The sequence below is a fragment of the Protomyctophum bolini genome, assembly GCF_963924005.1.
Source record: "Protomyctophum bolini genome assembly, chromosome: 5".
In the NCBI taxonomy this organism is placed as follows: domain Eukaryota; kingdom Metazoa; phylum Chordata; class Actinopteri; order Myctophiformes; family Myctophidae; genus Protomyctophum; species Protomyctophum bolini.
This window is the reverse complement of record NC_137866.1, coordinates 10,587,060-10,611,174: the sequence shown is the minus strand read 5'-3', so window position 1 is coordinate 10,611,174 and position 24,115 is coordinate 10,587,060. Positions and strand designations below refer to the sequence as shown.

General features: G+C 43.4%; 1 protein-coding gene and 1 long non-coding RNA gene across 2 annotated transcripts in view; one reads left to right on the top strand and one right to left on the bottom strand.

Moving 5' to 3' along the window:
* Positions 1-2,268: 2,268 nt before the first annotated feature.
* LOC308315765 lies at positions 2,269-4,266 on the bottom strand. Its single transcript, XR_013964077.1, has 3 exons — positions 3,639-4,266; positions 3,298-3,358; positions 2,269-2,405 (listed from the first exon to the last, which is right to left on the bottom strand). It is a non-coding gene; the product is annotated as an uncharacterized lncRNA (long non-coding RNA).
* Positions 4,267-4,359: 93 nt separating this feature from the next.
* Positions 4,360-24,115, top strand: part of dip2ba (disco-interacting protein 2 homolog Ba) — a 53,777-nt gene continuing 34,021 nt past the window's right edge. The window contains exon 1 of the mRNA XM_080763337.1: positions 4,360-4,569. Within this exon, the coding sequence (XP_080619463.1) occupies positions 4,485-4,569 (85 nt within the window). The 5' untranslated portion in view covers positions 4,360-4,484. The remainder of the gene's footprint in view (positions 4,570-24,115) is intronic.

Genomic DNA, 24,115 nt, shown 5'->3' with positions numbered 1-24,115 from the left:
ATCGATTGAAATATTTATTAACAGTTTGCAGAATTACAGTACATTTCAAGCACAAACTCTGTAATTTTCATATCTTATTAGCTATTAAACATAGTAAGACGGACGTAGTTTAGAATCATGCGTTTGCCTTCACCTCAGCTAAAACAATGGAAGATGTACCGTTTCACCTCTAACACAAGAGGGAGTAACCGCTTTGAGGTTTGTGTAGACTTGCACATGGAGGGTTGCAGTGAATGTAGTTGTGTATTGTCTAGGTCCCATATGTTGGGAAGGCAGTCTGACTCACTGTGATTGATTGGCTAGTTGGTTGTCGGGCAACTTCTGATAATCTTAGCTGTGTGTGGAGTGGACTCGAGTGGACAAATAATATGACTGACATAACATGCATGCTATTTTAGAGACGACAATTCCCCCAAAGGTTAGATTAGGCCTACATTAAAACTAGGCAGACAAGGCAGTTAGCTCTGCGAGCCAGCAGTTACCTGACTACCTCCTACTAGCCAATCACAAGGCAACCGACAGTCCCTCTGAGCTATGGGATCCAGACTAGCCATTAAAGGATCGGTTCGCCACTATTATATGGCCTTTGTCATGCTTTAGTATGATATCCGTTCATGAAAACAATACAAATATTTACATTTGGCGAAACCGCTGCGGAGAACGAGTCATGTAATGAGCTGAGGCACGGTAATATCATTTCCTACAATACCCACAGTGCATTGCGCGACAGACAGACAGGCAGCCCCCAGGAAGCTGTCAGCTAAAAGTTTCTCGTGTTGTTTAGAGTTGACTTGAAAGCGATAGAAGTAATAATAATAGCTAATATTTAGCGGTTGTAATAGTAACAGCAGTAGTGGTGGTATAGTAGTTAGTAGTCTCTGATAGTAAGTAGCGTAATAGTGATTTCGAACGTGCGCAGCGTCGGACTCGAAATTCCACTGGCTGGCTTTGTTTTTAGAAATCGTTATGAAGTACAGATGCAATCCCAGCTGTGTGAACCACTTTGGGTGTGCAGTGAACATTTCACCAACGCAGATATCTTCCAGTTCAACCGCAATCTAATGGAAGAATTGACGCGGAGCATCATCATCATCGAAGCAGAAGTTGCAGAACAGAGGTATGTCATTGTCATAATAAACTAAAGCTACAATGCTGTGTACAGTACACCAGACACTGAATGAATGGCGATTGCATTACAGGAGGAGACCACATGCATTTCCTTTCAAAATACATGCTTGTTGTTACACGTGGTTGTTGTTGTGATGTCTATAAATTAATTTTACATACCGAGTGTCTCTGATGCTTACAGCATTATAAAGATTTTGTTGCTGTTTGTAACTGGAACACCCTCCACATAAACGCCACCATTTTTCCTAGCTCTGGTCCATAGCCTCAGAGTAAGGCTATGGAACAGAGCTAAATTTTTCCATATCAAGCTGCAAACTACAAACCAAACATAAAAGCATTTAAAACCGGGAAAGCATCTGTATTTGCATTGGCTATTCAAAAATAGCAGATATACAAGCTCAGTGCGTCACTTGGAGTTGGTGCCGTGCTGCGAGCTTGTACATTTGCTATTTTTCAAATGTTTTGCTAAAATAAAAAACCTTATTGTTTACCATATTGTCTCATGATTGGTCAGAGGCCCATAATTGCATAATACTTTATTTGTTGCAGGAGCTGAGGTCTCGGTGGCTGTCTTCAACTCAAGAGATGAATAAGTGGCTTTCAAGGAACTCCCAAGTATACAGTATATTATATAGATACAATTTACTTTGTATGTTGCTATTGAACACAATCTGGATTGATAAAAGAATGTGATCTCATTTTCAAATATTAGACATGTACTACTCCTAAGCCTTTACCAATATTGTTGTGCAAGTACAATTTTAATTCTGGACTTTTACGAGTATTTTTATATAGCAATATTGATTAGATCCTTTTTCTTCTGGGATTCTTGCACACTGTCCGATTTTTGTAATCTGAGTAGGAGGACAAACTTTGCCTGTGTGGCCTTGTTTTTTAAACCTTATGTTACAGTACAATAAAACACATTCACTGACAAAGTCACACTTATTTCCATTGTGGTCTTGTTTGTATAAACAGACATGTGAATGATTTGTATCACGGTGGCCTTTGATGCAATATTGACAGTTTGAGCCTCAGAGTATTAGGAATTGGTCAAAATGTATAAATACAATAGGCCTACATGAGAAAAAATAAAACAAACTTGACATCAAATCAACTATCTTTTAATAGTACTGATTTACATAAATCTATACTGGAAACTAACAAACTACATGTACAATCATACAAGTGCATTAGTCAGAGGTCACTGAGGCAGGTGGTTCTGCATGATGACATGTCGCTGGAGCAGCTTCTGGCCAGGACAGGAGACGCACATGCTGTGGTGAGACAAGACAAGAGTCAGTAATGGTGAAAGCACTAAATGATTACTGGAATGGACGACTGAGTGTGTAGGCTATGTGCAGTATGTTTCATGTGATGTACACTTGGGTATTGGACTGTTAAGATTACCGACCAAATTAGTAGGTAGGCTACAACTATATCAAATATCAATGATAATAATAAGCAGACTTGGCAAATCATGTTACCAAGATTGCCTTTTTTTACCTTTAGAAATATTGCATGAATCAGAGCCTGTCAGTCAGTAGATGATGCAAAAACACTGATCCATGCCTTTGTTTTTTCTGGGCTCGATTACTGCAATTCTGGACTGCAGAATACTGCCAAAGAAAACAACGGAATCTGTGACCTTCCAACCTACATGACTGCCTTCTATTTCAATGTTTTATGCCTTGCGTTTTTCTCTCCATTGCTCTGTAAAGCACTTTGAGCTGCATTGCATGTCATAAAAGGTGCTATACAAATAGTTTGATTATGAATCAGTGCAAGGCACTTTGCTTGAGTAATTTGTACAATGTTGTCATCAGTTTTATAGTATAGTTTGTTGCTTACTTTTGATAATGATCTTTTTTCTTCTTTTGAGATATTACAAAAGGCTAAAAGTCAATTCGCTGTCATCTGTTGTGATTTACAGATACAATTCAATACTACAGTGTGAAACAGTGTGTGAGACACAGTAGGCCTATAGTATAAATGACAGTATATTTACGGGACTTTGGTTGACCACTGGTCTTTGTAAAAGCATATATAAATATGTGAACCTTTATTGAAAATGATATTCCCTCTAGTTTTCTAGGGGGTCAAACTAAATACAGCAAATACAGTAATGTGCTTTATGTATGAAGTTTGAGTTGAGTATGTATGGCTCACCATCAGTCCATCAAAGACATCTTCAGCTTCATCAGCCTTCTGTAGTACCATCTGGGCTGACCTAAGTGAATGAATGGACACAGGTATAACACTTGAATGTTTACATTGCTAACCCTGAAACATACGAGCCCATGGCTAATACTGTACATTGCTTCAGATGGCATGCCATACATACAGTTTTGAATTGAATGAATGAATAGAAGATGTTAGGACCGAAAAGTTGTAGGCTGAAGCCGTGCCTATATCCTCTGACACTTATGTAAACAATACGGTGTGGCGACACACACACACACACACACACACACACACACACATAAGCTGTAAATACATTGAACACTTACTTAAATCTGAATGTCCCTCTTGGTCCATCGGGCTTCGGTTGCAACTTCCAGTTTGAGGCATCCTGAACGCATGTCCCCACTTCTCAGTAAAACAGTCAACACTATCTGGGCTTTTCCTGGGCAGAAAAGTTTGTGTGTGCGACGTACTGGTTCAGGGAAAGCTACTAGCTACTATAGCTAGGTCGCTCCAGCAGGCATCAGTCCATCCACAGCAACTAGCAGTGTTGTCCCCGTCAATGCATTCCTTCCTCCGTATATTTCTGGTTCATAATATAACGACCCTAACGCAGATTCTGCCAATATGTATTTAACATTATCTCGTCCAAAAACTCCCATGGAGTAGCCATACTGACTTGTTGTTGTGGAGTAGCCACAACTCGTTGTTGTGTAGGCGAGAGACCGTGTCCTTCGCGGCTAGGCTAGCTACGGCAACCCTACCTGTCCAGTCCCTTGTAGTTTCTGAGAGCCTACCGAGGGTCATCCACTTACGTCACTTTGGGACAAATACGTAAGTGGACGACAGCTTTGAAAGTGCGCCCACGGAGCTACAGACTACCAATGATAATACTCCGGGGTATTTTAGCATATATGCTAATGATAAAAAACACACAGATTAGGTTGAATAGTGGCGAAGTGGTCCTTTAACGCACAGGCGACGTGAATGATGTCACGTGACCGCCCAATGCCGTTGGTGCCTAGTTTTTCCCATTATGGCGGAGGGGCCAGTCGTGCGAATGGATTGTCTCTCCCAGTCTGAAGCTTGTTTTGTGTCTTGAGTGGGGTGTTTTTCGCAACAGCCCGGCTTCTTTTTTAATTAGAGTACACTTGTTTTTATTCCGTTAAGTCATGGCAGACCGTGGCGTGGATTTGTCGGCTCTGCCCAAAGAGGTTCGAGACCATTTGGCGGAGCTGGAGCTAGAGCTCTCTGAAGGTAAGGAAGGAAAGAGGGGGGGGGGGGGGGGGGGATGCTAGAACTCATTTCCCACGAGCTATTCATCTTAGCTGTCTAGCTGCCGGTGTGTCAACTAATCACTTGCCGTGCCATGTCTATGCCTGCTATTTGTATTAAATGTAGTTGAACACTGAACAGGGCACAATAACAAAGGTGAGAACCAACGCGGACGCGCTGCATTTCAGCAAATGTGCCAGCCACCTTATTTTGTGCTAGTACAATGTGTGATAGCTGGCTGACTGTGTGTGTTACAAGCTAGCAGTACATGACAGACACAGACAGCAAAGCAGGAAAGAAAGAGAAATGGTTCAACGTGCTTCCTGTCTGTCTGATTCACACGCCACGTAACATTGACATTTTAAACGGTACGATTATTAGGCTGGGTCTGTAATAAATATAATCGTGTGTGTGTGTGTGTGTGTGTGTGTGTGTTGACGGTCTGGGATGGCCAGAGGCAAGGTCTGACTGTCAAGCTTGACCTTTTTTCCTGCCCCATCTTATGACATGACATGATTTTATCCTATTATTTATACATATTTCTTGTCATGTTTGTCAATATTCTCTAGTGAACATGTTTTGACGTGGTTGTTTCTTTTGATTCAGGTCAGCTTTCTTTCTGAATGAACATGAATGTACTAATGAATCATCCGAGATGAATTGGTACCTGTGTGAAGGTTGCTGTTAGTTAGTGTTGACAGATTGTATTGCTCAACTCCTGGGGACTCACTCACTCCCTGTGTGGGCTGGTGATTGGTGACTACTGCCAGTGTATCCTGCACACTCATTATCTTCCATGACCTCACCTGAGAAAGCTGTTTCCGTTATGAAACCAGGCCACATAACGGTGAAACCACAGTGAAACTTTGTTATGAGTTTGATACATTGTCTGCTAACTGGTTAGAGGTTCGTAGAGAGAGTATCCATCTGTTTCGCCACTTAAACGCCTACATACTTTGTTGACCATGTCCCCGGGGCTCTATACAGTAGGCCTCCTAGTACAAGCTCACAATGTGACACGCTTTTGTAGATCTGCTATTGTCTCTGAATGTTTGCCCCCAGATGACATTTATCGTTTAAATGGTTCTTATTGAAATTATATACAGTGAGTGTACCTGCATTATTGCTTGTTTCTTATTACTAAGCTAACCATACTTATTGGTTATTACTAAGCTAACCATCTCTCTTCCAGTAGTTATATCGCTAGTTTGTTCTCTGTGCCGGTTTATAGGGTTGAGGATGGGTGTATCTATTTGTTGCCATTTGCACAAGTCAACACTTCCAAGCACACAGCCCCATCAGCCATCACCTTCCACCTATAAGAAAGGACAACAGCTGTTTGGTTCCTGGCCTGCCCTACACCCACCAGCACGTCCATGACAGCCCCTCCCCCTCCCCTTACACCTAGGCTGCATTCCTCCAGCTGAGAGGACCAACTCCATCCGCCCCGAGCGGATTCGTTGATGTCTACTCAGGCATGCTATTTCACTGGTCATGGAGGGAGAAATTTGGGTAGTCGGCACACTCGCACCCATTTTTCCGCAGACCACTCGCCCCCAGTGGTTCTTGTATTTCCTGTAATCGTTTTACTAAGGTTAAGTTTTCGCATACTTTTACTGAGGTTAAGTTTAGGAATAAGATTAGGTTTAGACATAGTTTTACTGAGGTTATGTTTAGGAATACCTTGTGGCAACCGTTCCGAGGTCACCGGATTAAGCGGATTTGACCCAGGGTGCTAAACACTGCTGTTGCTAACTAACATGTTAGTTAACTCAATAACAACATTAAACAATTGTTTTATTTGCCTTCACAATTCCCAATTTAGCCACAGTGCTTGGTAACTAATTTCAATTATTCTGTGTGTGTGTGTGTGTGTGTGTGTGTGTGTGAGAGAGATACTATTGTCCCATATGTGTGAGGTGTGTGACAGTACCATAAGCTTCAATTTCCCCCATTTCTAGATTACAAGGCCTCTGCAAAACTGAGCGGAAATGCCTGTGTTGTCGGGTTGCTCGGAGAAGAACACAGGATTGCCAAACGGCTTCTTAAATAACAACCAAGTTCTGCTAGCCCCCAGTGACCATGGGGACACAATGAGTGCCATTCAGCTGGTCTGAGCCGCTGTGGCCAGGAGCTGTGCTGGCATTTAGGCCATCGACTGAACTCGGTCTTTGTGTGTGGCTGGAATGAGCTGCCTACATCGGCAGGGAGGGGCCGATGACGGCTCCTACTTGGGAAAGTGACGTGTAGCCGTGTATACTACAGCAAGTGGCAGTGTAGCCAGCTCAGGAAGAAGTGGGTGTGTCGGACTCTCCCGAGTACTACCTATTTGACATTTAGGGAGCTAGCGCCCCCACCCCCCAGGTCCTCTTCTGTCTGTCAAATATGTTAGAAGCATGATATATGTGTTGAGGAACTTGGCTGGTAACCGCACTACCGCGGTGAGTTTTCTGCAGGTAAAGAAAGGCAGATTTAGTCTAGCGAATCTACAAGCCCACAATGCATCACATCGTGCCTGCTGTGAGCTCGTACATCGGCTGTCTTGACTCACGGCAGCGCCATACAAATGGCAAACAAAAGATTACGCTAAATATAATAGAGGGTAGGGTATGCGCGTGACATCATCATCATACCTGGAAGTTATGTGTGAAGTGGGAACGCCTACTGAGTGTCAAAAAATTACTTTATGGCCCTTGCCAAACAGAAAGGTCCTCTGATTGCATTAAATACGTTAAACTCACTTGTCACCTTGCCACTCGATTTGCCACTCACTTTATGCATGCGCAAGTAGTATTTGCCTAGAACAAGGTGTTGCAGGCTCTCTGCCTAATCATTCGCATTGACATTTAAATCCACTGCAAACTGGTCATGTCGCTAATAAATGCCTCCACGTGTGTGTTTGTGTGTGTGTGTGTGTGTGTGTGTGTGTGTGTGTGCTTCCCCCAGTGACGTCTGTCTTATTGTTTGCTTGTATCTCTGACCACTGACCAGTATGATTTGAGTCACACTCCTGCATTATTGCCAGTTGCTTGCAGCCTATCTAGGCCAGTCATCATCCAGTGTCCGAATGCAGCAGAAACGGACTGCGCTTTAAGGGAGTGGGGTCAGCACTAGTGTAGAGGACATACAGCAGCAGTCGCATTTAAGATGAGTCTAGTCAGAGGGACAAGAGCATCGGCTCAGTAACCCAGCCAGAGCGCCAGTCATTTATCATCCTCCCTGAACACAGCCAGTAAGCCATCATTGACAACACAGAGGATGAAGTTTGATGCATAGAGTGAGGAACCACTGCACCCAATCTCTGATGGAGTCCGTCTTAATGCTTCTGTTATGTCAGTGCTCTGTACAAATTGGAAAAGCATTACGTTATTTTATGTGTGTCGGGCCAAAGGCTAAACTTCGTAACAGATTGCAGACTAGTTGTTGAAACAGAGGTGTCATAAACACTTCCGCATGAGGACGATGCATTACTGAGTCATGATTCTTTCGAAACTAACGGGGAGGTCAAGAATGAGTCGCTGACAGATGGAAAAAGGGAATAGGGGCCTTTAATGTTAAGATGTTGTAACTAACTAGTACGTCTGTGGATTCACTTTGCCATAGATGACTTCACCTTTGACTTTTAACTGCACCGCCAGTTGATGAGACAAGCCCTTGTCCTGTGTTGTGTGTTTTGTTTGGGATGGGGGGGGGGGGTATTGGAATGATGTCTATGCAGCCTCCTAACATTTTCAAGCCAAGTCCAATAGTCATAGATTTATGATGAGATACATTCGAAATTAGAAGTATAGGCCATTGTTCTAATAGGGAGTCCCTAATAGCTAGGTCAGAGCCCAAGAGGGCAGAATCATGTTTCTTGGAGCCTTCATGGAGCCAAAGCCCAGGGCTTTCAAGCAGATGGGAAGTGGAATATCCCACCAGGCTTGATTATGTTTGGCAAGGGAGTAGGGACCGGGTGAAGGGTCTCAAGTTAAGAGTGTGTGTGTGTGTGTGTGTGTGTGTGTGTGTGTGTGTACACAACACAAGCACATGTCTTTGTGTATTGCATGTGCACCTGTGTGCAACATGGTGCTGTATTTGTGAATAGTCCCTTCCCTCTTCCAGGATTGTAGTAGGCTGAATATTATGTTTGTGTGTGTGTGTGTGTGTGTGTGGGGGGGGGGGTGAGATACCAAACTGTCCACCTTGTAATCAGTTCCAAGAGCTGTACTGACATGCTTGGTTTGCCTTACCCCCCCTTGCTATATCGCTATAATCCCAGTATTGTGTTTTTGTGTGCTAGCCCCCTGCCGCCACCCCCCCTTACGCATGCCCCTCTGTGATGTCATATGGCAGTAAAAGGCACCCCCCTGGGCCCCCTCACCAGTCACTTTACACAAGTGTGATTTCCCCCCCCCCCCCCCCCCCCCCCTTTAATTACATAAAACTGAACTTGAGGACTGGCAGCTTTTAATGTGACATTAACCGTAGAATTTTGAGCTAAGCTGACCGTTTCTGCTGAAAGGTTTCTTATTTACAGATGAGGCAAGCCCTGTATGCTTTCCTACTGTCTGAGTCACTGCAGTTAAGGTGTGTCTTCTCTTCAGGGCATGGACAGTCACCACAAAGTGAGAGAACCTGTTTTGGGGCTTCTGCGTTTTCTCTTGTATTTTTACAGAGTTATATAGTTCGGGCTCCATCTTTCACAACCAAAACGTTGAGTGAGTCACATTCACAACTCAATGATGATGAATGAGGGGAAAATGAATGGTAGTTTTGTGTCGGATCTGAACCCCCTCTCTCCACAGCCACTTCTCATACACCTACCCATTGGGCCGGCTACCTTTAATCTAGGTTATAATATAATTATACGCTGTAACGCTATGTCTGAGACTTGAACAACTGTCCTTGTAGGTCATGGGTGGGCATAATATTTTTCCAGGGCCATACTGACTTTCATAAAGTGAGTGAAGGATCACACATTGGACATAAACTTCAAACACATGGTGCTGAATTACCGTATGTTAAAACGGCATGCTTTTGGTAGACGGTAGACACACTACTTTAAGATCAACATTTTTTTACATTATCAAAGTATCAAACACATTGTGTTATAAATAATATGGTTTCACTGTCGCATTACATACGGATGGAATACGGAATGCAGTTAGGTATGTACTCTAATGGTACATATTAATGACTAATAATTAATTGGAGTCAAGTTAAATTAATCACTCAAAACCATTGACATAAATTGCTTCCATTTTTTTAAGTATTTATAGTAGTTTATGTAGATTATTGGGGGGCATTTCGTTTTTTTCCCTGTTTTGTTCACTTCCCCTGTGTGTTGTAGATGGTTTGGTACCCTGCCTTCATTTAGTCGGAGACCAGGGACACGTTCTGGCACCTGCGTACCATAACACCACTCACTCACTGACTGACTCAACTACAACAACTCGGTCATCACAAGAGACTAGAGGAGCAGAGAAATCAAGGCCCCAGAAATGCAACATTGACACACACACACACACACACACACACACACACACACACACACACACACACACACACACACACACACACACACTGATTGATAGCTCCAGGGCTGAATGGTAAGATTCATTGGTGACAGTACACAAACAGTGCCTGTTTTCTGTGTTAGTGAGTGGTGGTGTTCTCAGACTGGGAGCTGATGCTGAGCCCCCTGTCCGAGCTACCCGCCAGCCTGTATCCACTGAGAGGGAGGCCATGTGACTGTGCTTAATGCTGAAGAATGCTCTTGTGAATATAAATAGAGCTGGCCGGCAAGACAAATTCACTTTCATGGCTGAGGAGTAAACAAGCGTCCCTTTGACACAAAAGGCTCCACCATTGCCATAGCCGAGCTCCCCTTCAGAAGTCCAAGGAGTCAGTCCTAATTGTGTGTGTGTCTTTTGAGTCTCGTGCTCCTGCCTTGCGGGCAGAGGTCCCAGTGCATGCTGGGCACCGCTTTCATGTGCGCCGGCCAACTCTGGTCGTCTGCCACATATGGGTCACTATTTTAGCCATAACCTGTGTGTGAAATACAGCAGCCTGATGGTGAATTGACTACCTCTGAACCATCAGCCTACTGTCCGGTGCCACGAGGACAGTTGCTATATAGACATGTTTGTTAATTATTAAAAACTTTGAAATGAGAAGAGTTCATGGCTGTAAATGGACACTGCTGGGTGCTGCTGACTGCACCGTTTTACAGTGGTGCCTTTTGTTTTTTATGGATCATACACAACCAAATCCTCAGTGTTCATTTAACATGTGCAAGAGCATACCAATGTATTGTGGTCAATCTAGTTACAAATGGATAAATTATCAGAGAGGATAAGTTTGTTTAGTAGTACTAGTGCTCAGTCTGTATATCACTATCTCTTTTTCTGATTCCCCATCTCTAGTATCTCTGTTATCTCTCTTTCTCTCTCTCTCTCTCTCTCTCTCTCTCTCTCTCTCTCTCTCTCTCTCTCTCTCTCTGTCTTGGCTCCACAGCTGATCTCAGCTGAGCTGATCATTAGTCTTCAGGGAGTGGAGAACACAGGGCATTTTCTCAGCTGCCGGTCAGTTTCTATATATAAAAGGAGAAGCCTGCGCCGCCGTCGGGTAGTGTCGATACGAAACCAAACCTCAATTAGGAGGTGTACTGTATATATAAAATTTGGTCCATAATAGGCCAAGAATTCACCCAGTCAATCACCCATGAATGTTTCTCTTAATAAGTGTCCCTGCATTGGAATGGCCCTCCCGAATCTCTATGCGGTTAAAGGAGTGTGGTCAAGATTCCCAGTGAGCTGAAGTCCTCAGGAAACCCCCGCAATGGCTGATCCGTATCTCCCTTCTTGGCCCCTCAGAACGCATTGTGTTAGAGCCTGGCCCGTAGTCATGGTCCCCCCCCCCCCCCTTTAATTCAACTCTCCAGAGTAAAGGGGTAAAACAAAGGCCACGAAAACACATTGAACGGGTGTGGTCTTCAACTCTCTTAACCCCTGACTGCCAATAGAGCCAGCATGTGTACTAGTTCAGGTCTACCCATTGTCTATTCATTGCCTTGAATGGAAAGGATTAGCCCTTATATTATGACACCCAGTTATAATTGGTGTACAGTTACCACTGGAGCTGGTTTTAGTCATTTTCCAGAGATGAGCTAACAACACAAGGTATTGGCTGGTCAGACTGTGCCATGTTATTGTAGGCTACATTTGGATATGCATATTGAAGCAGCAGCTAGCAGTTTTTTTCTTCACATTTCTGTATAAGTAGTTAGGCCCTCACTCACTGCAGGGTTTTCTGTTTTGCATCTTGTCATGCAATGCAACATGCGCACTGATGACACTGATGACTGTTGTCTGGATGTTATCAAGAATCAGATGGCTTTAATGGCAGAGGAACACAGATGTTGATTTGATTCACTGACTGTTGTGTGTTTTTATTAGTGTCAGAGTTCATGGTGTGCACGATGGGCGTTGAAATTAGCTGTCAGAAGAAACTGTCTTTGCAATTTGCAAGTTGTCTAGAGTGGAAAAGGGTCCCTCTGGGTGGATGAACACCAAACCAAGTACCTCCAAAAATGTTCACATTTTATTTAGTGTGGCTCTGATGATGATCACGCTGAAACCTTGCCCAGCTTTAGAGGCATACAGGCTACAGCATAGATGACAGATGCCACAGGCTGGCAACATGAAGTCCATCCTTATTCTCTCTATATGCGTATTGTACTAACCTCTTCAGACGGAACGCAAAATGCTTTCTTTAAAAGCACTCCAATTTTAATGGCTGGTGTGTCTGACTCAGGTTTCTCACTCTCCCTACTACAAAAACACCGTTCCCTAATCCTTTAACTGCCTGTGTGGAAGCAAGGAGGCTGCAGTTAACATGATCTCACTACCATTTGCACCCTGTGATGAATAAGCACCTCGGTCTCATGTGAGAAGAAACATTTTTGCTGACATGTTTTTTTCGTGTGTTTCTTTTTTCTTTTCTTCTTTACTGCATGGAAGACGCTTGTACGGGCCTAAATTCCACCACATTAGGCATATTTTTTATTTGTAGGGTGTTGAACGTCTTCTTGAACACACACCTGGAGTTGGGGGTGTCATTTTCTTGGGACGAGAGAGATTTCATGACTGTGTGGAGTGTGGAGTGGGGTGCTGGGAGGTCAGGAACACAAGCTGTCCGCAAAATGAAACATAGGTGCCAGGCCCTGTCCTGCGCACGCAGTTTTATTGTCGCAGAAACTCTCAACATCCTGGTCATCAGTGTTCCTCAAAGGCCTCTCAAGGGTCGTTATGAGCTTTTAATATTGATTTAATGACTCATATAGTTGGTTAACATCGTCCCCATCTACATTAAACTCTGCTTGTACATTGTGCAGCCATGTGCCAGACCAATAAAGGATATGGTCCCTCCAGGCTCCAGGTCTATATATTTGTCCTCTACTACTATATTAGTGGTTCACAAACATTTCCATGTCATTTCCACGGACCCGATAGTCACTGATAATATTTTGTCCGAAGGACCCCCATAAGATTAATGCCAAAATATGAAGTCTATTATCTAATTTCCTCAAAGATTCCTGAGAGTCCTCAGACCGCACTTTAAGAACCACTTATCTATGTTTTATTTAGCCACCAATGGGCCAGCCCAGAATGAAGATTTTCCGCGACATGCACACATACAAAAATAGTATATTGTTATTTTTTTAAATACCGGTATCTGTTAACACACTAAATCTGTCAAGAACAATGTATGATGCCGTCTTACTTACCTAGTCGACATGCATGTTGAAGTTCATGGCCAATGGACCAGACAGGTGACAGCGTAATGACACGTGTGGCTCACTAACCCTGAGGTCGGGTGGGTCTGAGCCATGCTGCCGTACTGACCCAGTATCCGTTTACTACAACACCACTACAGCACTGAAACCCGACGCCTCACACACACTCTCACTGCTCCAAATCACTCTGGTTACCCGGCAATGCTGCAACACTGCTCTGTCATGCAGCAAGCCCGTCTGTCTCAATGACCTCCTCTGTTTTTCGAAAGAGCATCTGTATTGCCGTGCACCGACCCAAATAAGAATGTCATTCAGCGGTTTGATTTGGACAAAATCAAACATCAATACGTTTAGAATATTCAATATTATGGAGATAACTATTTTATTGTTGCTTTCAAAACATATTAACACAATGTTACAACCTCGTGAGGTTAACATTTTAAAGGGCAAGGTTGGTTGCGTGCACTCACTGGCCATATATGGAGCGTGTCTTGAGTGTACAGGGTTCAATGTGGTCAGATCAACATATGGAATGTCAGGTCATCTCCATATATGGAGATTAATGGTGGCAGCGGAGGCAGTGTCTTGAGTGTAGAGGGTTTGATGAGGGCCCAGGTAGGGCTTGGCCTTATTTTTGGGCCTGTTAAGAACTCTAGTTTTCGCCGGCTGCTGGGCACTGCTGCACAAATACCTTTGGGGCAGGCCCGTTTAGAGTTTAAATGGACAGGTATCAGTCAAAAGGGAGACATCGAAGAGGAAGGATGATTGGGGAAGAAGGTTCAACATATGGAATATCAGAACAAGTTCCGTCGTCACGTTATGATGACGAAATCAAGTCATCCTCTGGGCTGCTAGGGCTTCTGGGAAATTGAGCCCAATGCATGTGAACGGGCCGTTTGTTTAGACTACAACATACTGTGCAGGGTGGTCTCGTTTCGCATTGTCATGGCTGCTGGTTCTTCTGATCAGATTGACCGGATTTTCGTGGTTGAAAGCTGCAAATACTTCAGCGTATGCTCTAAAGGTAATAAAACAATCTCGGCAGCGTAGAATATTGGATTAAATAGCAGGGAACGCAGGTTATGCAGTAGAACTGTTAACTGCGACCTTTGGTCGCAACAACCTTTTATAAACTGATTAAAACAAAATACTTTGTTTTGCCATATCACAATATTATGAAATCCCATCTAGTCTCACTAGTCACACAGCTCACGTCATCCATGTGCCTCCCAGATTTTATATGCCATACGTACTTTATGTGTGCATAGTACACTGACTGCCCATGCGTTAGAACCATAGTTATAAAGGATAGAGTGCGGACATTTGGTTGGCAAATGCGGAAGTGCAAGCGAGTGCTCAATGTTAAACCCCAGTTGTGCAGGGTTTCCTCGTGCTATATGCCTGCAGTTCCAGCTTTGACCAGTAGGCTCGACGGCTCCAACGTTGGCCAGTCGTTCTGGGGGCTTGGCTAGAACAGAACCATGAACACTGTTTGAGGCGAGGTTATGTGAGGAAATCAGTCTCTACCCTATTGCACTAATGAAAACTAATGAATATCTCAGAACTCTACTCTGAGTCTGCAGACACCGAATTGTAGTATCTGTGTTGTGTTCTCTACCAATCTAACAGACAAGGTCATGCATATTCATTCACATGGGTAGTTATAATTCTGATTAGGTGGAAGAGGTTAGTCTATCATTGGCGGCTGCTGTCTGTCCGACCGTAAGCCTTTATTTGGATTTGGGTTTTAACAAGGTTTTGTGTGTCATTAGTCTAGAACTTAGTGGCATATCATGTCCGTGTAATCATATTTAGGCCTACTGAGTGACCTAAAAACCTACTTAATAATTACACAATGAAGCAATGTAAGAACTGCCATGTTTTATGTCCTCATTTCTGAGATCAAGAAATAATCAGATTCCAAGTAACACAGATGTAACAGTAACGCAGCAACAGGAAATAGGTGATGTGGCTCAATTTCCCCCTTTAAAGATTATGTACGTACGTATATAAGAATATTTTAGAACTAGGATTCTATGATTGCCTACTAGGCAGAAAGTAGTAAGCCGAAGAGCCAGTAGACATACTGGCTTGGCTGGTAATGCAATGCTTATTTTATACACAATTTACACATAGTATAAATTGGAATTTTGTGAACTGATAGTAATCAACCCGGAAAACCTCAGTCTATCCCTGTGGATCAGGCACAGACCAAGGAATACTCAGAATTACCACATTATATTCGCACATACACCTTGGTTCCATGTGAGGTGAACTTTATTTCTTTTGTTTTTTTTGCTGACCTAAAGGTTTCGCTTATTTTTAGAGAATGACGTTTGTACAGTGTTGTATCAGATCGTGTCTCTCATTGGACTCTTGGGATTTGGGACCATTTCACGTTCCTGGAACATGACTCCTTAGAATCGGCGGCATTAGTTATACGGTAGAAATAGATTTTTTATTATCCATTTGCTCATAGATCTATAGCCGTGGTAAATGGCTCCCTCCCCCTTACTTGCCCATAGTATCTCTGAAGGTAGGGAGGAAAGCAAAGAAGGGCAAGAAAGACTTGCCGCACTGTACTCTGCAAATACTCCATAGAGTGTATGTGGGTTTTCTCTATGCACATTGCCACATGAGTTCAGTCGTTAGTTCTGCCCTCTGTGGTTGATAGTGTGCTAAATTGTCATTACCTGGTGCAGCGTTGGGGGGCAGTGGAGTGGAAACTTATTTCATTTTCTGTTACCAGATGCTGCATGCTACTCGACTAGTGTGTAGTCAAGCCATGAATGTGAGGACAAACTATGTAGGTTAGGTTGTTTATCTTCTCTGCTCAGACACACAAATTAATCACAGCAACACCATTGACATAAATCGTGTGACTCAGCAATTAACCATGCACGGATATTTACTAGGCTTATCACTTTGGTGAAGTAATGATGTGACGCAGATTCATCTATAAAACCGCTAGGCGCTAATCACTGCTTCCTTGGAAAACGGACTGGAAAACGGTGATCCTTTCTGGTCTGCAGGGAAATAATGTGACCCACATTACTAGTGTGGGAAAGTTAGACTGATAGCATAGCATAGGCAGTAGGGGGTTGTCAAGTTTTGATTAAAACTGCAGAAGGGAGTGAAGGTCTGATATTGCATGGCTTATGAAGGAGAGCTGCTTGCTGGATAAGATTTCAGGTGTCCAGGTTGGCAGAGGAAGTGTAGGGCCCAGGATTACATTAGATAATTGGCACTGGGTGAAAAGAAAACTGGGTTACAAAATTGTGGGATAAAATTTAGGGGAAGATTTCAGGTGTCTTGAGGCATGTGTGCCGGTGCAGAAAATACCAGAAAACTTTGTCTTTCACCCTGTCACCATCAGAGCACTCTGTTCCCTCTCCGTGAGGTCGGCACACCACCAGCACTGTTGGCCCCAAAGGTGCTGTCTCAACCAATATAGAATGCACAATGTAATACAAGTGATGGATGAAATAGGGCAAGAGCCTGCCCAAGCCTCGTGGCAGGTGGAAGGTTTGTATTTAGGCGAAAAACATTTCACAGGATGCAGTCGTCCCTTTAGTTTGACTGTACTGCCGCTGACGAAAGGGGTGGTCACTCACAGTTGGCTGGAAGCATATCTTTGTCTTAATCTGATTAGGGGTCCACACAATTGGGCTGCATTGTTTTTGACCTGTGTCGGAAAGGCCTGATTTGATGCAATGATTAGGAGCTTATTTCAGACAGGGCTGAAATAGCCAGTGTTTTTCAAGGCTCTACTACCTTGTATAGAGTATGTGTCTGTAACCTCGCCTCACCAGGCTTTCCACCTCGGAGTAAAGCCTGGTCTCTGTTCCAAAAGTGCCGTATGATCCGGTCGGGAGCGTATGATATCGTTACGTCATGTTGTAGTATTGTTTTGTAGTCATCAGGCAGGAACAATCAAATGGAACTTCCTCTTCCTTCAAACCGGAAGAATAACAATAAAAGCTGTAGCCTGTAGCTTTTATTGCGAAAACTCGCTTTGAGGGAAAAGGCAGTTCCGGAACATTGCTGACTACTAAGTACAAAACAATACTACGACGTAGCGATATCATCCGCTCCCGACCGGTTCATGAACCCGAAATGGAATGGTGCCCAGGCTAATGTGTCTGTGACTCTCTCTGTGTGCATTTTTCTCTGTGTTTGCATGCGTGTCTTAGGTAAACAATAGGTGAAGAAATGCAGGTGTTTTTGTGGAAGGGGTCCGTCCTTCATAATGTGACTTAACCCTTGAGGAAGTTCAATGTGAATCACAATGTGTGCATATGGCATGTTCTCACTCCCTCCTTTGATCCTATCCCTTCCTCCCTACCGCCTCCTTCTATCCATCTGTCTGTCCTTGGTTTAGGCCTACTTCCTTATTGTTGAATTCCACGATTGCACTTTCACTCTGCAATCTGTAGCTCTGCTCTAGCCCATGGTTATCTCCAGTCTTCCTCTTCATAGGCACAGATTTGCAAGCCATCATTTGCACAACACCACAGCTATCCAGGATTCCAGGGAATGCTCAAGTCAAAGTCACTGGTGTGTTTGTTTGGCTGTTGTTGCAGATTTGCAGCCTTCGGCTTGATCTATTGCATACAGGACCTGCATCAATCAACCAAGCTTGAGGCAGGTCCACATGTAGAAATGTGTATTTTGATTGCTTTACATGCATTTTCTTTAATGCCATTATCAAAATGATAAGCCCCCCACCCCAGAGCAGAGTTCCTCAGTGGTCCTTTGAGTGTAATTGTGTATTTGTTTTTAGTGGTGGGTGTACAATAAGGAAGTGTATATTCTAGTTCTGAGTTATTTAGTCTACAGGGCCTCAGGCCTGCTAATGCTGCTTCCCCAGACTGTGGAAGCTCCACTCCCCAAGTGCTATTAAAAACTGCCCCTTTCTACCCAGAACCACTATGTCTCACTAACCTGTAAACAACCTACTATACTGGTAGAACAGCATAGAGCTTCTTTAACTAATAGCCAGTAGTGCTGCCAACGAATATTCCATATTCGAATGAATATTTTAAATTAAGATTCAAATTAAAAAAATAACAATTGCTGTGTGAGTTCTGGCAAGACTCTGTGCCACGTAAACTAAAACATTATACAAAAATGTGGCTATTATGAATCATTAATTCGATCTCGCAAGACTCAAGAGAGTGCATTTCTCAGCACCAACCACGGCCCATACAGGACCGGAACATATAGATAAAGTAAGAGAAAGTTTTACAGCATATTAGGCTGCAATATTCATATGTACATGTAAAAGGAATATTCGAATATCATTTTTGGCCAATTCTGGCAGTACTAATAGCCAGGTGCCATATGGTCTTTTCTTGGTGTCGGAGTCAGACCCATTCATTTGCATTTCCTGCCATGTGCTGTTTTGTCGGTTTGCTCTGTACAGTCTTCTTGTGTGTGTTTGTGCATTTCGCCACGCAGGCTCTATAAATACAATGCGGTGGGTGACGCCGGTTCCTCTCAGCTCAACCCCTGTGTTTATGTGTGTATTAAATGTGTCCTTTATTATGGGTGTTGTTTAGAGTGTGTGTATTTGTGTTTGTGGGTGTACTGACTCTATACTTACTGTAGCTCCTGTCTCCGTCTCATCACTGCCATCGTCTGCTCGCCTCGGACCCTTGGGGAGAATAACACTCTCTATTGTTGAACGGCACTTTTATTTTTTTACTGAAGTCAAGTGGATATTGAATATCAGTCGCATACGCATGATATCTGTGAAGAAAGGTGATATTAAACCACTCAAAGACAGCTTTGTATGTAGCCTAAAATCAGACCCAGCATTGCTGGTGAGGAACCTGACAATGACCTTGCGGTCAATTTTCAAATGCACCTGCGATCTACCATGGTCTTTTTGAGCTTCAGTGCTGACCTCTTGTCCTTGCTTTGACCAAATACGTGCTTCTGTTGTCAGACTAAGATCCTTATACTGACATACATCAACAACACATTTCAGATTATCTGAAATGTGTTGAACTGATGAAATGGGAGCACTGGATCAGTCCTGCCGTGATGGGTGTGCTTTACTGACGACTGAATGAGTGCTATTTGCTTCACCTGGAGATTTCTGTTGGCTGCTTCGGCAGTTTAATTTGATTAAGTAAGTGTGAGTGTGCGTTCCAGGAGATTTCTGTTGGCTGCTTAGGCAGTTTAACTTGATGAAGTGAATGTGTGCCTGCGACGTGCACAAGTGTGTGTGTGTGTGACTGTGTGTGTGTGTGTGTGTGTGTGTGTGTGTGTGTGTGTGTGTGTGGTTTACAGTACGCGTTTGGATTTGAGCTTTTATCCTGGTGAGCCTCATTCTGTTCAAAGTGTGATAGTGGCACATCATATGACCTACTGTAGACACGACAGAGAGAGGAACTGATAGTGTGAGGAAAAAGGAAACCGTGGGAGATAACAATGATGATATCACTTCCTCCCAGAGTTGGATGTAGCCAGGCTGAACTGTTAACTGTAATTACTCAGCCCCCTCAGCATGGAGGCTGAACACAGAAGGGTGGCACATGTTGGATGACAGTGTGTGGGACGACAGGCATGCGCATGCTTGTGTGTGTGTGACTGTGCTTGTGACTGTGCATGCGTCTGTGTGTGTGTGTGTGTGTGTGTGTGTGTGTGTGTGTGTGTGTGTGTGTGTGTTTGACTGTGCATTTGTCTGTGTGCCTATGTGACATGGTGGTGGGGCTGTGGTCTCACTGGTGTGTAAATATGCCAACACATGCGATGTATGTGCTGCCATTCAAACACACAGACACACGTCAGACAGGACAATGCAAACCAAATGACTATATCAGCTGACTAGTGTCTGTCATCACCACCACATCCCCAAGACCAATACATATCTCACTGACTGACAGCATTTTATTTCCATCAACAACTGCCAATCACTCACGTCACCTCTCACCTGTCACCCACGGCGTCCCCCAAGGTTCAGTACTTGGTCCCCTCCTCTTCATTCTGTACATGCTCTCCCTTGGTCAGATACCATCACCACCATCACCCCCACTCCACCCTCACCTCCTGCCTGACTGACATCAAAACATGGATGCAAACAAACCTTCGAAAACTCAACTGCAATATATTTGAAATCCTCATCATTGTCCCCGACTCACTCACCCCGGCTTCACTGTCACCCCTCCACCAGCATCCACAACCTCTGTGTCATCCTTGACCCCACCCTCTCCTTCCAACCCCATGTCAACCAGATCATGATAATGATGACTGAATACTATTCAGTCACTCAGGCCCCTACAACTAGCTGTGTGTCACGCATCATTTAGAATAGGAAGTATTCACACTGATCCCCTTCATTGTTAGCCCTAGAGCTGGAAGCTTGAAGATCTGTTATTTTCAAGGTGCAAACTGTGCAACACCAGAAATCCATTTAGGTAATTATACTGCCATGTTTGGGTAGTTTTGGGTTGTTTCAGGTAACTTACTGGCACGCTTTGTTTTAGGTAGTTTGGGGTAACTAATTATGAGTTGTTTTAGGTACTTTTGGGTATCTGGTTTTGTTCGTTTTGGGTACTTTTTAGTATGACCCCCACGCAACGGTATATATCAGGCTAATACAGTCCTTTTTGCCACAATGTTTTGTTTTTTGTCCAAGGTCTTTTCTTGTTGCGTCTTGAAAAGAGGTCGCACAGCTCGTAGTCACGATGCAAGAAACTTTTAATGAACCGACGTTTCGGCAAACAAGATGCCTTCTTCAGGGTATGATTCATACCCTCTTTTCCTTTTTTCAAGTTTTATCTCCTGCGGTCGTCAGCACCTCCCCACTACTGGTGTACGCTTCTACCTCTTTGTCAGTCAGCTAAATAACAGTATAACTATTTTCAGACATTGTAGCAGCATTGATTAGTATATTTTGCCTCAGTTCAGCCAAGGCTCTTGTTGCCATTTATGTGCACAGTTTAACCACTGCTAGCCATCACCTTTGAGTGTAATGTATATTGTCTTGATCATGTATACAGTACATTGGCAGCAATGTACCGTAGTTTTATTTCTGAAAAGCAGAAATAGTTATGAATTCAGAATGATATTTTTATTTTATTATCAAAACCAACTTATTCCAAACCTTTTTTAATTAATCACTTAAATCACACTTAATCACGGTTATTCCCTCATCACTTGCAATAAAAATGATCCTGTTAGTTCTCTTTCCCTCATTTAAGCCCAATGGGTTAAATGATTCTGAATCTGTACAATGTTCAATGACTGTAATGGTAAGTCATATTTGGCATAATACTACATAACTTGTACTGTAAACGGTAATGGCTTGTGCATGGTGCACGCAGCTGTAGTGCACACACACACATGAACATACAGTACAGGCTGTACAGAGTGACAGTGCCGTGGTTTTTTGAGGCGGGATCCCCTTTTGGTGTTTTAAGCATTACGTTATACTTTAGCTATTGAAAAATAGCAGATCTTCAAGATCTTGTAGGTCTGCTATTTTAGAAAAATCGTGAAAATATTTATTTAGGAGGATTTAGAAGAATGTTTTTAAATTTTTAGGTCAGGCCTAAATGGCACTTGAACACCATATACTTAGTTGACCGGGGTCCACCAGGGCCCTTTTTCGCCCTCAGCACTAAACTCTTTGCGGGAAAATAGAATCTACAAGCTCACAACAACTCATCACAACATATTGTGAGCTTGGACATTGCCTATTTGCATAAGGTTCACCCCCTTTAGGAATGCTAGGGTTCAAGTTGTTACAGTAGACTGATCTGAAAACGATATGTGGCTGTCTTTCACATTCTTACACATACACAATCAAATGATGATTGGTAAGTCATTTACAACAACGGATACAATCATATCGACTACAAAAAATGTGGCGGCTGGCAGCTGCACACACACAAAACACATAATTTACACACACACACACACACACACACACACACACACACACACACACACACAGTGGGATCGGAAGTATATAAAGAATATAAATTTCATTCTGCAATATGGCCCTAAAAATAATTATGGTCTTAAATCAATGCTTCATGGTCTTAAAAATGTCACGGATGCATTACGCAGACCATAATGATTGGCGCACAGGATATCACTCTCACATCGTGAATGCAACAGCATGAAAATGTATCATTGTTACCTGATTTATCTGCAGCTCGAGCCAACAACATGCTTTTGTCATCGCGTGTCCCACAAACTGACGGTCAAATTCGTAGTGGCATAGATTTGTTTGTAATGCTTAATCCATGAATGCACAATGCATGCATCAGAGTACATACATACGATATAGCAGTGGTGTGTGGTCTCATAGTTTGTCCGGCCAGCATGATTGGTTGTGCTTGCAAAAATAGGTCGGTGATCTCCAAATGGTTCTGCGTAGGTGCATTTGGAGGTGCACGTTGTGTGTGTGTGTGTGTGTGTGTGTGTGTGTGTGTGTGTGTGTGTGTGTGTGTGTGTGTGTGTGTGTGTGTGTGTGTGTGTGTGTGTGTGTGTGTGTGTGCGCGCACAGTAGGGTGGGCAGCCTAGTGGCCATAATCTGGATCAATAATGGACTGTTTATGCAAAGACAAGTGTACAAACGCTATGCAAATTGAAAGGGGGAAAAGTAGTCTGCCCTGTGCTGCAAAGGCCTGATGACCCCTAATAAGCACTTCAAAACCTCAACACACAAACTTTGCGTTTTGTGTGATGAACTTGGGTCTTGGAATAATCAACAAATGTATCGACAAATAATTGATTATGATAATTGTTAGTTGCAGCCCTGTACACACTGATGTGATGCTATCTGCAGTTGAGTTGCTCAACAGTGCCTCAGTCTTGTCTTTACTTCTATGCCTTCTTCCTACTGTATCTTTCTTTTAGCTTTCTGGACTAGATTCTAAATAATACATATGAAGTGGATTGAATGGCCCACTGTCCTTTTTTAGGACACTAAACTGAGTTAGAAGCTGCTCTATTTCCAGTATGGCATAGATCAGTTGGGAGACTGTAAGTGTGGATTAATAGAGAGGGGGTCAATAATGTCTGGCCTGGTTGTCTGACTTCCGCGGCAGAGACACATTTCATTCTATGTGGGGTTTCATCTGACACTGCATGCGTGTGTGTGTGCGTGCGTGTGTGTGTGTAATCATTTGGGGTGCAAGTCAAGATCATGTGTCTGTGCGTGCCTGTTGTGTTTAGAGATTTTGTGGAAGTTTGTGTCCCCAATCTGACCCTAGGCCATCAGCTGTGAGGAGGGATCAGTCCTCTGGGGTCAGGGGTTACAGGGGTCAACAGTAAGCAGTTTTAAGAGAAGAGTCATGGGGGAGGCAAGCGGGCACTGCCGTTCACTTTCTAATGAGCTCTGAGGCGTTCATACTGGTGGGGATGTTTACATCACTTGTTTGATAATGATTAGCTTTAATAGGCTGGATGACAGGAGCAGGGATTATTATGAGCATTTCTTAATGGGAGTGAGATAACCTTTGCAACTGATTGTGTGTCTTGACTCTTGCGCACACTCTCTCGTGCGTGCACATACACACACAGCGTAAATCTAGTTTGCGTCCGAGCCATAGGCAATGTGATAACGCCCGCCTGCCTCTGATTGGCCTACCGACTCTCCCCGTCTTGACTGTCCTCCGAGGTGGATATAGCTATGTTGGATAGTCTGATGCGAGGTTACTCCGTGGTGGGAAATAATACGGTATGATACAAGAGAACTGTCTGTAACTTGTACGTTTTATTTTTGTAGAA